The following is a 16,109-nucleotide window of genomic DNA, read 5'->3' as shown; positions in this document are numbered from 1 at the left end:
CACACACACACACACACACACACACAAACACACACACACAAGTGAGAGTGTGAAGAGCACACAGTCGGGGTGTAACGATTCGTTTTAACAATGATTCGATACAATATTTGTGGTTGCCGAGACGATTCAGGGACGGTATTGTTTTTAGAACGATACGATGCGAAATGATTCAGTAAGTTGAAATTGATACAGTAATTTTTTTGCAAAACAACTCAAGCGGTAAGACTGTGAAATAAATACTGGATACTGGACACTGCAGGTGGAGCATCCCATATTACTGTTATTTCTTGTAAGTGAATTATGTATGAATGAATTGTGGATATAAACAAGCAAGTAAACAACAATTAAGGGCCAATGCATTCACATCTTATTTCAACAAAGCGCAACTAACACTTAAGGTTGAATTAACAAGAGGAAACACCTTTTGCTTACATTTTAAACATTCAAGCAATTTTCAATAAAAGTACAATAACCAACATTTTAAGAGTAGATTTACCTGCTAAATAAAGTTCCCCGACCTGGTTCCCCGACCTGGTTCTACACGCACACGTCGCCGACGACGGATAGAGTCTCAGGTGTGTGGTAGCATGTATGCTCCCTCATCCCAGTTGATGCCGTTGGTCTCTCGCTTCCTAATTTCCATTGCCTCCTTGATCCATCTCTAGTATTCATTTATTTCTCATGAAATTACTTCTCCTTGTGTTCCGAGAGTCGGTGCGTCGTGGTAACTTGCACCACTGTCAATTCCATTTTGTCGGCCACGTCTTCTGTGGTTTAACGTTGTGTTGCGGCTTTATCATTGTGTTGTGTAATTTGTATTTGTTGTGGCTTTTGCAATTGTGCTGTTGCTGAAAGTTATGATATTGTAAGTGGACAAGGACAGACAGTCAGAGATACACTCTTAGACACTTTCTTAACAAGCGGTAACAAACTTAGGGAGTAAAAACTCACATATACACAAAAGCTGCTGTTCATCACAACTCACGTTGAGACACTCAGCGCACAAACACCCAAAGTCTTGCGGGACTAAGTAAACTAGTCTGCCACTCTTGCACACGTCACACACAACAGCACCACCTCTTAAAGGCACACAGACACACGTCACAGATATTACACTATTTGCTTGTGGCGTTTGTGTTTGTTGTAACCTTTTTCGGCCACCGTAGACATTTTGTTTTGATGATGCCACAGATGGTAAAATAGACTTAACGTTTAAAATCTTTATTGTCACAAGTGCTGAACTTCATGCAAAGCCTGCCATTCTTGAATCAAATATTTTCCTTTTTCTAGTATTGATAAAATCGATCAATTCCCTTTTAAAACGATCTTGGATTGATACCTATGTCTTGGAAAGCAAACTTGCCGAGCACAGATCGATATACTCGAAATTTAGGAATATAAACCAATCTATCGATGTTTCGATCAACCGTTACACCCCTCATGAACAGCGTACAGATGTGTGTGTTCTTACAGATGAAGTAGACACTGTACTTTGGTCTCCTCAGCTCCTGAATGAGATGTTCCACGTTCTCCTGCAATGCAAACACGCCTCCTTGTTAGTCTTGTTGTCAATGTTAATAATATGAATATTATTACAGTGCAGTACTGTTGTTGCAATAATGCTAAGGCGTACCTTAGTCGGTCTGAGGAAGCAGATGGCCTTTAAGTGTTTCATACTTTCTCTGTTTTGAGAGTCAATGCGCTCAAAGAGGTAGACCTCCTTCTGCAGGATCTCAGATTGTGTGTACACCATACTCACTATGCTGGTCTACACACAAACACACGCAGAGTCAACATGAGGACCATCTTGTATGTAAATATTGTTATGTTGAAATGCAAAATATAATTTAGATTTAGGGTGATTGTGCCCCACCGTCTCCTTGTCCATGAGCAGCACTTTCATCCCTGCCCCGCTGTCCTCGATCATCTTGGAGATGTATTGTTTCACCGCCAGCGTCACGTTCATGGCTTCCACGCTGGTTCGACAACAACCGCTGAAAGCAAAAGTGTAAAACGAACAAAAGCCGTTAATTCGCCTACAAAGCCTCCAGTAGCTGTTAAAACGACGCCACCCGACTACTTCCGTGTTGACGATGACGTCAACTTGTGCGTCGCCACGTAGTCACGTGACTGGTGCCCGCTAGCATAGCCGGCTAACTCGAAGTAAAATCGAATGTACTCAAAAGTATCTCCTATAGTGCAGCAAGTGCTTTATTTTGTATTTGTTTTGTTTCACACATGTTTTGTTATAGATGTGCTCTATATGTGTGTTTTACGTTATGACCAGACAGGCTTTAACAACGCCGCGCAGAACTGTCTAGCACTGCTAGCTTAACTAGCACAGCTAACTTTCAAGTTGCTCTTTCGTGTTTGATCTAATAATCACCACATTGAACTCTTCGTGATTTTGGAAACAAATTCGTATTTATGTTGTTCTGTTCTGCTTTACTATTCCATGCAGTAAGATATCTCGTTGTTTCCAGTGGAAATGCCAATTAAGCCACTAGGCTACAAACAAATCAACTTTGTGCATCAAAATACAGGTTCAATCATAATTTACAATAAATAATGAATTTCCAAAGACTGACTGCTATTCAAGCAATTAAATGATATTCAAGTAACTTATTAAATTAGGTTTTGGTTCCTTTTTCCATTGCAAAGTTCTCAAGAATAACACGTTTATTATTATAAAAAATGCGTGCTCAAAATTGTTCACCTTGTTTTAGAGTTCTGTTTTGCCTTAGCAGACCTTAAACAATCTAAAATGGAAACTCAACCGAATATTTGCCAACAGTTATGTTTAATTATTGTGAATACGACCACAAATTAAAATGACAACATAGTTAAAGCATCTCAAAAATGTCAAACGAAAAGTATTGTATCGGCATCTATAGTGACAATGCTAGACCTGTATTTACTTTGTATGGATAATATCCCAAATTTTACAGACAAGCCTTCAACTTGCATGCATTTTTGATGTGAACTCACTGTCATAATAAGGGAAATAACGTTACAAACCAATGGCAGCTTTTAGTCTGAGTCACTCTATAATGTAGTTTTATAAGCGCTGTTTACATGCTTATCACAGTTAGCTCATTGTAATAAACTGGGATTCAATATTGACATTGATACGGGTTGAGACGCTGACATTGTGTATAGTGTCCCACAGTACTCTTTTATACATTTTCTTCACCCCGCAGACACGTGTTAATGCCACTCAAAATATGTGTTTTAATCCGTTAAAACAAGTGTAAATGGTGTTGAGCTGTTAGCCTAGCTCAATGGGCTATTATAGCTCCGCCCAGCACAAGAAGTCGCGGAAGAACCGAGCCAGCAGCCATAATAGCCTCAGCCAGCGTGTCTGGTGCTAACTGCTAGCCGCTAGCTACTTGTCAAAGCTCAGTTTCTTGCCTTGTTTGTGGAAAAGACGCCACTTTGCAGTAAGAATCTCACTCAAATAAGACTTTATTCCCAACTTTAAAGCTGAAAAAAGGTAAGCAGAATTATGTTTCACTTTTTTAAACGGTCATTTTCCAAGAGTTGTAGCAGGGGTCCATTTAGAATGCTGTGCTAGCTGGTTAGCCTGTTAGCATAGGCAGCCGGTTGAGAAGGGGAGGGGGGGGAGCAGACACATTATTGGCACAGCTTGTTTACAAGGGCTCCCTTTTGAAAACATGTAATAGAACGTAAATTAACATTCATTAATCAAATTTATTTGGCACACATTGTTTGTTGACCGCACTGTAGTTAACTTTGTAACATTTTAGCCACCTAGCTTAGCTTTGTAACTTTAATGTATTATCTTTCATTAGCTTGAGCTAAAGCACTCTTTTACGTTACGGGGTGAAGTATTTACAGTATTTGTTTTAGCAAGCCAATAACAACATACATTAGCATTCATGGACACTAATATATTTAATAATAAAGCGTAAAATAATAATACATTGTGGAACAATTTACTAATGAATTGTTTAAGGCATAGATAAAAACATATTTTTTAAAATGTATGCTAGTTTTATTGCTGGAACTTTACATTTTATGAATATATTCGATTATATATTTTCAGACAGAAATACTGTCAAGTCATTGACAGATTATATTGATTTAGTAAAATTAATTTAGTATATTGAGCTCTGGTGCAGATCAATATTGATTTTCTGATGACACATATCTATATTACATCTTTGATGGGCAGACGATGAAGTCCATGGTCGGTGATTTCGACTCACTGATGGAATATGATGAGGAAGAAAAGACAGAGTTGCTTGACAAAGGTGAACATTTTGGGTCAGCTGATCACGCTGCAGATGTTCTAAAAATGTCAGCAGCATACTTATCAGCCAGTTTGTGTTCCTGCAGAGGAGAATGTAGATGTGGAAGAGGCCCCCCCGCCAATAAGAGTCATCCCCATCCCAGTGCTGTCGGTCAACAGCTGCAGCCCCCCCACACTCGACAACACAGTAAAGGTGACTTTGCTTTTGTAACTTCACACACTCTGCCTTCAGCACATTTATCCATTATCTTGTCACCTTTCTATTCTGTGTTTTTTATTTCATGTGTTTCAGTCATCAGACGTTCTTCTCAGCTTCTTCATCAATGGTTGCCATGTCCCCCCTGCGGGTTAGTGCACATCAGTCATTGGTTGCTGGTTAACTTCCTGTCAAACGTGACATCTTGTATAGGCTGCGTGTAAATAAGTGTACCGCTCTCCTACAGGGGGCACTACAAAGTTGAAGCTGCACTTTCATCCTGGCGGGACATGCAGCGGCTTTGTCACAGTTCACGTGATGCCTTCTGCCGCTATCGCGCCACCTCCGTCTGATCCCACCCTCATCATCACAGGTACGCCTGTCATTGTCCATATTCATGAGCATTGGCACAACAACGTCTGTATGACCAAGCTTTCGTGTGTGTTTGTGGTCCAGGTGTGGTCTCGGGTGAAGCTGCTCAAAAAGTTCTTAATGAACACAAGTTGAACAACATTACCCAGAAGCCTCAGCTCAATTCATCTCCTGCCAACATCACTAGCAGACCTGCATCTTCCAAAAAAGTTATACCCAGAGGTTTGTCTCAACATTTTACTTTTTTTTCAACTGGTGGAAAACTTTATTTGTATTACTCTGTAATTACAGTAATCTTGCATTCAACGCTGTTAATTGGTTCCAGACCTGACCGCGATAAAATAATTCCTGCGATGTAGGAATAATTTGTTATAAATCAAATCTTTTCATAGCTCGAGCATTATATAACTGTTTATTACCTTCTTAATACATTGTTCAACATCATGAGTGCCCTCTAGCCATAAAATACCACCCTTTTGTCAAATTTAAACGCTTTTATTTCAATATAGTAATGCTGTTTGAAGCTCAGCCAATCAGTGGCCACAGTATTGAACAGCGTTCTCTGATTGATTTGGTCTCATCTAGTGGCCAATACTACTGTAGTGATGATATTTTTTGTTCATTTAGCCATTTTTATTCTTGAAAATGCTTAATTTAGCGCAAAATATTGTAGAATTTACTAAAAATAAACAAAACAAAAATATGCAATGTGGCGAGGGATGACTGTACTCCCTAAATGTCTCATTCTTGTTCCTTTTGACTACGTTTACACTGCAGGCCAAAGTGGCCCAAATCTGATTTTTTTTTAATCAGATGTTTTCCAGCTGACTGTTTACTCTGCAAATAAAATGAAAACAAAGGAAGTTGACCGAGAGGAAGTCGCTATTACTACAAACTAAAATATAAGTCGTCACACCTTAAAAATGTGTGTTTTTTCACGCGAAAATAAATTAAAGTAATATAATGTATGCATGGATGTATATAGTGTAACATATTTGGTAGGGTTCTAATCTTTTTATGGTTGTTTAGTAGAGGAGACACGGACATCAGCGTGGATCTATGTGAGCTTTATTTTTCAACTCACATGTCAGCAAATGCGCCACAGCGTCAATTCCGGTCCTTCAACAATCGCTATTTCTCAGAACCAAAGTATATATGAATAGATTACATGTAGCCTATTATTTGCGCACTATTGACAAGGGATGCACCACAAATTTGGTCGTCTTAAATAGACTTTGCCCACTGAAACTGGCGACTGTGTCTTTCCCGGCGCACATAATAATAATAATGGCTTAGATTTTATATCGCCCTTTTCTATTATTAGATACTCAAAGCGCTCACAGAGAAGTGGGAACCCATTATTCATTCACACCTGGTGGTGGTAAGCTACATTTGTAGACACAGCTGCCCTGGGGTAGACTGACGGAAGCGAGGCTGCCAGTTTGCGCCTACGGCCCCTCCGACCACCATTCATTCATTCATCATTCATTCACCAGTGTGAGCGGCACCGGGGGCAAGGGTGAAGTGTCCTGCCCAAGGACACAACTGCAGCGATTTGGATGTCAAGAGGCGGGGAGCGAACCTGCAACCCTCAGGTTTCTGGCACGGCTGCTCTACCCACTACGCCATACCGCCCCTATGAGTGACATAGCTCGCCCAAAGCTGATGAAAAAAACACAAAACGGTTGCATTGCGTTTAGACTGAAGTCACATTTGAAAAGATCAGATTCTAATCGGAGTCAGGACTACCTCTTGATGTGGCGTAAATCTGATGTGAAAAGATCAGGTTTGAAGGAAAAAAATCAGATCTGTGTCACTTAAGGGCAACAAAATCAGATTTGGTGTGCAGTGTAAACATGGCATTTATTTTAATTACTGTGGCAGGCTCTCTAATCAGTAGTTGAGTCTGGATTGATTTCACCCTCTGGTGGTCAACACTATTAAGCTTCCATTGCTTCAAGATGTCTGATAGGAACATAAAATTATATTTTTCACCATTTATTGTCTATGACCAATTTATCATGTAGCTGTTCTTGTTTCTGACATATATTGTGTGTGGGTGGGTTTGTGTGTGTATTTTCAGGTACCGTCCGTCCTCTCAAATGTCCGGTGTGCTCCTCTCAGTACAAACTGAGTGTAGAGCTGCGAGGGTTCATATGTGTAAGTCTAAGCTGAGATCACTCTGAGTACAAGAGAAACAGACATCACATTAACCTACTGTCTCCCCCGCCTTCCCAGCTGTGCAGTCCAATTATCACAGAGAGTCTGCAGAAGCTGAAGAAAAAACAGCAACAGCAAAGGAGGAAGAAACACAGGAGGCACAAGGAGAAGGCCAACAAAGTTTCCAGGACTCACAAAGTCACCTCGTCCTCTGTCAGTGTGTTTGCCATGAACATCTCAAGGTACAAACTTGTTTTAAGATATAGGCCACATGATGTCTTTGTCCCTCAGGTTGACGTTACCTCGCCGCTCCACAAGACGCCCTGCCTCTCTGATGATGTGCTCCCAGAGCAGTTGTCAAGCCCCTCCCCTCCCAGCACCCCCAGGCTCATCCAGGAAGAACCAGAAGCCCATCCTGGCAAGCTTTTCATCATGGTGGATGACTTCTACTACGGATGTGACGTGGGACGGCGCTACTTGGCAGACCACTTGCATGGAGCCAGACATGTGGGACCTTATCGCTGCATCCACTGTCATGAGACACTACTCAACAACATCAAGTCAGATACACACACGCTTGAAATCCCCAGCGATGTCTTTACTCTTCAACATTCTGTAACTGGATCCTCTTTGCTCCGCATAATTTTTCAGGTTGATGTCGCACATGAAGCTGCACGCCACCAAAATGGACGCTATGTCCTCTTGTCCTCACTGTTTCCGTCACTTCAGCTCTCTGTTGATGCTGCAGTGCCACATGGATGCAGTCCACACTCAGTACGAGTCCACTGGTTAGTCTCTCTCTCTCTTTCACAGACGCACAAACTAGTATGCAACAAGCAAACAATCCTGTTTGTGTTGCAGCAAAGTGTAAGATCTGTGAGCTGGATTTTGTCAGTGAACCATCCTTGCTGATGCATTTAAAGACCACTCATAAAGTAGGAGAGATGCCCTACATCTGCCAGGTGCGACACACACACACACACACACACACACACACACACACACAAACAAGTCACATGTCTGAAAGAGCACTCTCTACAATGTGCATGTGTTTTTGACCCCTGTGTATTTTAGGTGTGTGACTTCAGGTCTTCGTTTTACTCAGACGTGTGGAATCACTTTGAGGAAGTTCACGCTGACACCAAAAACCTGATGTGTCCTTACTGTCTGAGAGTCCTAAAGAGCAGTTCCTGCTACCAGCAGCACTTTGCCAGACATCAGGTATACACACACGCCTCCGCTGCATCACATCTCACACTGTTTGTACACCGAAGTGAATTAAGCTAACTTTCTTTCATTAAGTGCTGTGATGAAAACATTTATGAAGTGATTTATGTTTATGACATGCTTCCATACTCTACATCATGAATACAATTTTAATGCCACCCTGATGGTTGAACGTTATAGACGATATACAATATAAATTATATATATTTGTCCCACAATAGAGTTTATTGCTATCATTATATTGTGATAAATAATGTTGACACATTCTAGCTGTCTGCAAATTTGACAGCAACAAGCAAAAGAACAATTCCTCAATGCAATGTAGCGTCCTTGCTACCGGCTAATGTCCCTCCACAGTGCAAAGCCACTTTTAAGTCAGCCATTCTCGCCTACATGGTGGCAAATTAAGTATGTTTCTTTACAAGTGTTATCACCGTAGAAAGATGAATGGTTAAACATGCTACACTACACACCGTATGCTGACTGCTGAGCTAGAGCTTTTGAACTTAAACAAAGGTGGGCGGATCGATACAAATATCAACTGTAATGATACCAAGTATAGTATTAGTTTGTGCTCTATACTACAGTGGTTATGTAAATATTTTTTATGATGAAACAAATATTTTGTCGTTTAAGTTATCGTTTACAAACTCAGGAAATAAGTCCTTGGACATAGGAGGACTTTATTGAGCAAAAACCAAAGGATTGAAATCAGAGCCAATATTAGGAATTATTTGTGATACTTAATTGATATTCTTAAACCACCATCCTTTGTTTTTGTCTTATCATAATTGTGATAAATGTGTTCTTTTAATAATCTACAAAATGTGAAGGATCAGTATCAGCATTGATTTGACCAATACTGTCCCTGTAACTACTTTGATCAATATCCAAATTTGAAGTATCGCCCAAAACTAATGTAAAGTATCCAAACAACAAAATAATAAGTGCTCATTACATTTTAAACAGTAGTGTAGATAGAACCATGTTACAACAAAAAGTAACAGTAAATTAGCAAGTAGATTAATAATGGTTTTGAGAAAGGAACAACCAGAAATTATGCAATATGTTACCGCATTCCTCAGGAGTTAAATTAATAGCCTTTGTAACCAATTTTGAAAGTATTCTATTATCATTTACATACCAAAAATAATATATCATGATATATAGTGTTATTGCAGGAGGCTGCAATATATATATTGCAATTTATATTTTAGGCTATGTCACCCAGCCCTAGCCTCCGCATGTTTCAACCTTCTGTTTTTGGTGTGTGTCTTTGTAGGAAAAAATTGTATTTGGCTGTGATAAGTGCCGTCTTCACTTCCTGTACGTCAAAGAGCGCCTGCAGCACAAACGGGAGAACCACTGCACACACATCACACCTACACAACTCAAAGGACTCAAACCTGGAACCAAGGTACTCCTGGTACTTTTTTAATCATGTGAAGACCGCCACAACATTTTTAAAGTGTGTTTGTGTGGGTGTAGGTGACTGTCAGGATGTACTCGGCACTTGCAGGAGCATTGGGTGAGGATGTTCACTCCAAAACACTTGTCCCTTGTAAGGTTAGTGTGAAGACTATCTTGTTTTCCAACTCTTAAATAACGGCTGTTTCTCTTGCTCAGTAAAGTGTCTTTGCTCCCCTGTGCTGCAGGTGGTAGAAGTTGGGGAGGCCCTGCCCTCTCAGGAAAATCCCAAGAAGAAACCGAGGGAGAGTTTGAGACACTTGTTGTGCAACCTCAGCAGGTACACACACAAACATTCAAGTAAACCAAATATACCAAATTTAGTTAATTTTCAATGAATGAATCAATCAGGTTTCACTGGAGTCCTTATTCCCTAAATCTTCTTTATCTGAACAAGACATTTTGGACAATTGTGTGTGTATAGTGGCCCCAATACTTTTGTTTATTTATCATTGTAAGATTGTTGTTGCGTTCCAACATTTAATTGTGTTTTTCCTTATCGTCCCAGCGATGAAGATGACGACTGCTGTCCTTCCCGTCGTTGTGTGGAGTGTCTGAAGTCCATCGAGAAGTTCACCGCTCACTTCCCGTCTATGGTCTGCTGCTCGTTGTGCACGTTTACCACGTGCTGCTCCAATGCCTATGCCAACCACATGATTAGGTAAGCATGTCATCTTTTTCACTCAATCACACATACACACACAAACACCCTACAATTGTTTTAGGCCTTAAGTCATCTGCATGTTTTTTTTGTTGTGTCCTGACAGAGAACACACCGTCTCCAAGAAGAGGCCTCACTACTACAGCATCTTTCAAATTCACACACGGTCAGCCAGCCAATCCGCATCCTTCTTTTAGTCAAAGAAGACACTATGCTCATTCCACCTGTGTATGTGTGACAGGCTGCAGGAGAAGTTGAAGTGCTTGTCGTGTTCGTATGTCACCCACATAGGAGACAAGATGGCCGCTCACCTGATTGAGCAACCAGAACACCTGTGTGTCATGTCAACACACTCGAGTAAGACAGACTACTACACACATATTTGTTTATGGAGGTTTATTTTAAGATTAATATCTGCTATGGAAGAACGTCTTTTTCATTCTGTATATAATGTGAGGACATTATTTTCAGTTATTCAGTTATGTTAACTAATTCAACCAACGGGTGGTGCTAATTGAATTGTTCGTTATTGTGTGCTGAAGAGCGTTCACACACGTTATCCTGCACCAAAATTCTTCTATTTGACATTATACTGTAATTTTTTAGGCTAAACTATTGCTGTATTTCTCATAACCAGCAAAAACGTTCATCTCATTTTGGACTTGATTGATTGATTGATTGACACTTTCCCAAAAATGACCTCAAATTATGCTTGCAACTTAAGGAGCTGTTTGCAACATTTACACAGATGCCTAGAGGGCGCTAAGTTTCCAATGTATTTTACACAGTATATCTTGCTCTCACATGGCTTCTAGTACATAATAACGTCACTACGTCATTATGTACTAGGATTGAAATCAGAACCTACCGTAACACTTGCGTGCGCAATTAGCTTTGGGTGTCAGCTAATAATTTAGATAGTTAGTGTAAGCAATCATTGAATGTGCGGTATCATAACAACAACATGACTGCACATTGTTCGTTGTTTCTCTTGGACTGCTTCTGTATTTGTGCACGTGTTGACTGTCTCGTATGACTGCTGTAAACACCAATAATTTTATTCAAGCCGCTGAAATTTTTTGATAAATAAATATAGTCATTGTGAATAATATAGACAATTGTAAAACAAATGTGTTTTGTTAAACCACTAATGGTAACATAACCTAGTAAATGGTGTTCTTGTTGTATTTTTTATAAATGTAACTGTGAGCAATTTGCAAATAGCCCCTTTAAAGGAGCTGTTCTTAAACTTTTTGACCTCAGGGCCCAACTTTTCCACTACAGAACAGCCTGCTCAAATTTTAACACTGAATTAGTAATCGCACTCTTGATCCTAATCGTGTTCAATAATTATATCTAACATACTTAGTTTAACAACTGTTAAACAGTTTAATGTGTTTTTATTTATTTATCACATAAACCTTAGGCTTAGGTAAGGCTGTTTACAAATATAAGCACTAACCGAATACATTGTATAAGAAGGGACTTCTAAATAATTGACAAAAAATACATTTATAACAATTATGTACTGCTGAAATAAATTACATTTATAATGAATATGTTTCTTAAATAAACTGTCAATAAAATTCAAGTGCAAATGAAAATACAGCTTCACCATTTAAGTCAAAATGTTTGCACTTAAGAAACTTCTCTATGACTTTAGTTTCTATTTGTTTGATATGTCATTACTGCTACAAATGCTGTAAAAGTGTATTACAACTGAGTACTGCTGGGGCCCATACATACCACAGCTGAGAAACATTTTTTTTTTGAGGATCTAAGAAACAGTGCTTTATAGCAAACGAGAGAATACTTGTAAGTTAAAGTGCTCAAAAGTTGAGGTACCACTCTGCTGTAAATTCCAAATTTCTCAAAAGACTAAAACCATTCCAACATGAAAATATTCAGCTCATATAAAACATTCAGGCTATTGTTTTCCAATTTGTTAAATTTTTCATGCAGCATTTCTGTTCAGCTTCTGCTCTTCAAATTTCACACTATTTCTACAAACCCCGTTTCCATATGAGTTGGGAAATTGTGTTAGATGTAAATATAAACTGAGTACAATGATTTGCAAATCCTTTTCAACCCATATTCAATTGAATGCACTACAAAGACAAGATATTTGATGTTCAAACTCATAAACTTTTTTTTTTTTTGCAAATAATAATGAACTTAGAATTTCATGGCTGCAACACGTGCCAAAGTAGTTGGGAAAGGGCATGTTTACCACTGTGTTACATGGCCTTTCCTTTTAACAACACTCAGTAAACATTTGGGAACTGACGAGACACATTTTTTAAGCTTCTCAGGTGGAATTCTTTCCCATTCTTGCTTGATGTGCAGCTTAAGTTGTTCAACAGTCCGGGGGTCTCCGTTGAGGTATTTTAGGCTTCATAATGCGCCATACATTTTCAAAGGGAGACAGGTCTGGACTACAGGCAGGCCAGTCTAGTACCCGCACTCTTTTACTATGAAGCCACGTTGATGTAACACGTGGCTTGGCATTGTCTTGCTGAAATAAGCAGGGGCGTCCATGGTAACGTTGCTTGGATGGCAACATATGTTGCTCCAAAACCTGTATGTACCTTTCAGCATTAATGGCGCCTTCACAGATGTGTAAGTTACCCATGTCTTGGGCACCAATACACCCCCATACCATCACAGATGCTGGCTTTTCAACTTTGCGCCTATAACAATCCGGATGGTTCTTTTCCTCTTTGGTCCGGAGGACACGACGTCCACAATTTGAAATGTGGACTCGTCAGACCACAGAACACTTTTCCACTTTGTATCAGTCCATCTTAGATGAGCTCAGGCCCAGCGAAGCCGACGGCGTTTCTGGGTGTTGTTGATAAACGGTGTTCGCCTTGCATAGGAGAGTTTTAACTTGCAGATGTAGCGACCAACTGTAGTTACTGACAGTGGGTTTTTGAAGTGTTCCTGAGCCCATGTGGTGATATCCTTTACACACTGATGTCGCTTGTTGATGCAGTACAGCCTGAGGGATCAAAAGTCACGGGCTTAGCTGCTTACGTGCAGTGATTTCTCCAGATTCTCTGAACCCTTTGATGATATTACGGACCGTAGATGGTGAAATCCCTAAATTCCTTGCAATAGCTGGTTGAGAAAGGTTTTTCTTAAATTGTTCAACAATTTGCTCACGCATTTGTTGACAAAGTGGTGACCCTCGCCCCATCCTTGTTTGTGAATGACTGCGCATTTCATGGAATCTACTTTTATACCCAATCATGGCACCCACCTGTTCCCAATTTGCCTGTTCACCTGTGGGATGTTCCAAATAAGTGTTTGATGAGCATTCCTCAACTTTATCAGTATTTATTGCCACCTTTCCCAACTTCTTTGTCACGTGTTGCTGGCATCAAATTGTAAAGTTAATGATTATTTGCAAAAAAAAAAAAGTTTATCAGTTTGTACATCAAATATGTTGTCTTTGTAGCATATTCAACTGAATATAGGTTGAAAATGATTTGCAAATCCTTGTATTCTGTTTATATTTACATCTAACACAATTTCCCAACTCATATGGAAACGGGGTTTGTACACGAATTTTCTTCTGTTGCTGTTGTTGTGACTTGGAGATGAAGTCATGAGATGTTGTGATGTTTCAGAAACCATTCTAAATGCTGATGACAATTCACCAATGCAGAATTCTGACAGGTAACTTCTGTCACTTATCTGTTTGCTGTTTCAGCATCATCAGCACTTTAACTAATTGCTTTCTGTTGCTTTTTGGGTTGTTTTTTTTTAAGTGTGGCATTATCAAGAGATGTAGGAAAAGCCTTCGTCCCCGTCCACCTTCTGTCGTCCCATCAGCCCAACCACCAGTTGTCAATCAAGGCTCTCACCGCCCCCTACGCCTTGTCCTCTCCTGCCGCCATGACGATCAAGTTCATGGGGCCCCGCCCACCGCCTGAAGAGGCGACGAAGAAAAAACAGGAGGCGGTAAGTTAAGACTTAGACTTAGACATGATGTCTAAGTCTTCTTAAGGTCTTCACAACAATTGCAGCCACCCTTTTTAAGCTGCCGACAAGAGAGCTAATGATTGACACATGGTCTCTTAGCAGAAGCCTTCGGCCGTGACACCGCCTTTGCTGCAAGAGCAACTCCTGTCTTACGATGAGTGGGAGTGGCGTGTGGCCATGTGGGTGCTGACTCGGCGTGAGCAGCAGCTGCAGGTCAGCAAGGAGGTGCTGCTGCACACCGGCCAAATCGCGGCACGAGGCAACGCTCGTGCGGCAGAGAGTTACCGGCGTGTCGTGGACTTCCTGTTGCATGACCCTCACCCGACCAACAAACATGGCCACCTGCCCAGGAAGCTGTTGTTGGAGGTCATGGAGAAGAGCCGCACCTTCATCCTGTCTCTTTGCTCACAAGTTAGTGCAGACATTGAGAGACACCACAGCATAGCATAGCAGCTTGTCATGTGACTTGTCATCCTGTGACCATCAGATCCAGAGCGCAGCTCTTCTTCCTCACTGCGTGGGTTTCATGGACGAACTTACCATCTACGTGAACGTGGACAAGTTCTCCAAACAGAACCCAGCAGCCTTCAGTCTGCTGGGCTTGCCTGGCGAGATTCGGCTCTTTGACGTGGTTCTGTCCGCCATGTCCGACGGAACCTCCCTCACGCCCATGCTCTTCTATCGAGGAGAGCCGATGGACATCCCGGCAGAATTCCCAGACAATGTGCTGCTGGAGGCGCGGCCCGGTGGCTTCACTGACACCATGCGCCTCCACACATGGATCCAAAAGGTGCGCCGTCTTTTGGTGGTAGACTCGCTGTGATGTCATTACGCTGCCTCTCTCTGCAGGTGTGGCACCACCGCCCGCCGTCCAAAAAGTCCAAGTCCCTGCTGATGCTGGATGTCTATCGAGGTCACATGACAGATGAATTTAAGAGCGACCTGAGCGCCGCCTCCACAGACCCCGTCTTCATTCCCGCGGGGTGCTGCTCCCGCCTGCAGCCGCTGGATGTGTGCGTGAAGCCCGTTCTGCAAAACTTCTTGCAGGTACACACAAAAGAGCTTGAAACTTTTGGAACTTTCAAGGCTTGAATGTAGTCTGCTTCTGCTCCTACAGTCCCGCTGGAATAGTTTGGTCTTTCAAGGGGGTTTGGAGGGTCTGAGTCTGAACCAGCTGGCTCTGACTTTGACTTGCTGGCTCAGCGAGATGTCGTCCACTCTGAGCTCAGACGCAAACATCTTGAGAAGGTTTGTAGAGCAGGAGAGCGCTCCACTCTATTTGACTCTTTGCTTCAGCCTCTCTGGTCCTTATCGTATGTTTCCCTGGTAACCCCTCAGGTCTTTCGCCTCGGTGTGTCACCTGCAGAAGGAGCAGAAGGACGCCGACGTGATGATCCAAATCCTGACTAGCAAGCTTGTCCAGCCCCTTATTCCTTCTCCTTCTCCTTCTCAATCAGTGCAGCTGGTGCTGGTTCTACAAGACCACAACCAAAGCCTACACCAGAACCACAAGTCACAACTGGACCATGGTGACGCCAACTCTAACCAACAAATGAAGACCTAAACTGTCACTATGGCGACACCTGGTGGTCTCTTGTTATTGTTCGATTATGGACTTCATGTTAATTCTGAGAATTAATGTTTGCTTTTATGTTGCAGCAAATAAAGAGAATGTTTTATGTCATCACTTTGATCAATGTTACTACTTGGAATCAACATGTCAGCTTGGTCTAAATTTAGGGCTCTTCCAAATCCCTCAACTTGAC

The 16,109-nt window shown here is 41.2% G+C and overlaps 1 protein-coding gene across 1 annotated transcript in view; it reads right to left on the bottom strand.

The window, feature by feature from the left end:
• Positions 1-2,112, bottom strand: part of vps45 (vacuolar protein sorting 45 homolog) — a 19,246-nt gene extending 17,134 nt beyond the window's left edge. The window contains exons 1-3 of the mRNA XM_062056546.1: positions 1,874-2,112; positions 1,634-1,768; positions 1,472-1,532 (exon numbers count right to left, since the gene is read on the bottom strand). Of these exons, the coding sequence (XP_061912530.1) occupies positions 1,472-1,532; positions 1,634-1,768; positions 1,874-1,966 (289 nt within the window). The 5' untranslated portion in view covers positions 1,967-2,112. The remainder of the gene's footprint in view (positions 1-1,471; positions 1,533-1,633; positions 1,769-1,873) is intronic.
• Between the last annotated feature and the right edge of the window lie 13,997 nt (positions 2,113-16,109).

Source organism: Entelurus aequoreus, linkage group LG08 (genome assembly GCF_033978785.1).
Source record: "Entelurus aequoreus isolate RoL-2023_Sb linkage group LG08, RoL_Eaeq_v1.1, whole genome shotgun sequence".
In the NCBI taxonomy this organism is placed as follows: domain Eukaryota; kingdom Metazoa; phylum Chordata; class Actinopteri; order Syngnathiformes; family Syngnathidae; genus Entelurus; species Entelurus aequoreus.
The sequence above is the reverse complement of the archived record's forward strand: the minus strand, read 5'-3'. Positions and strand labels throughout refer to the sequence as shown.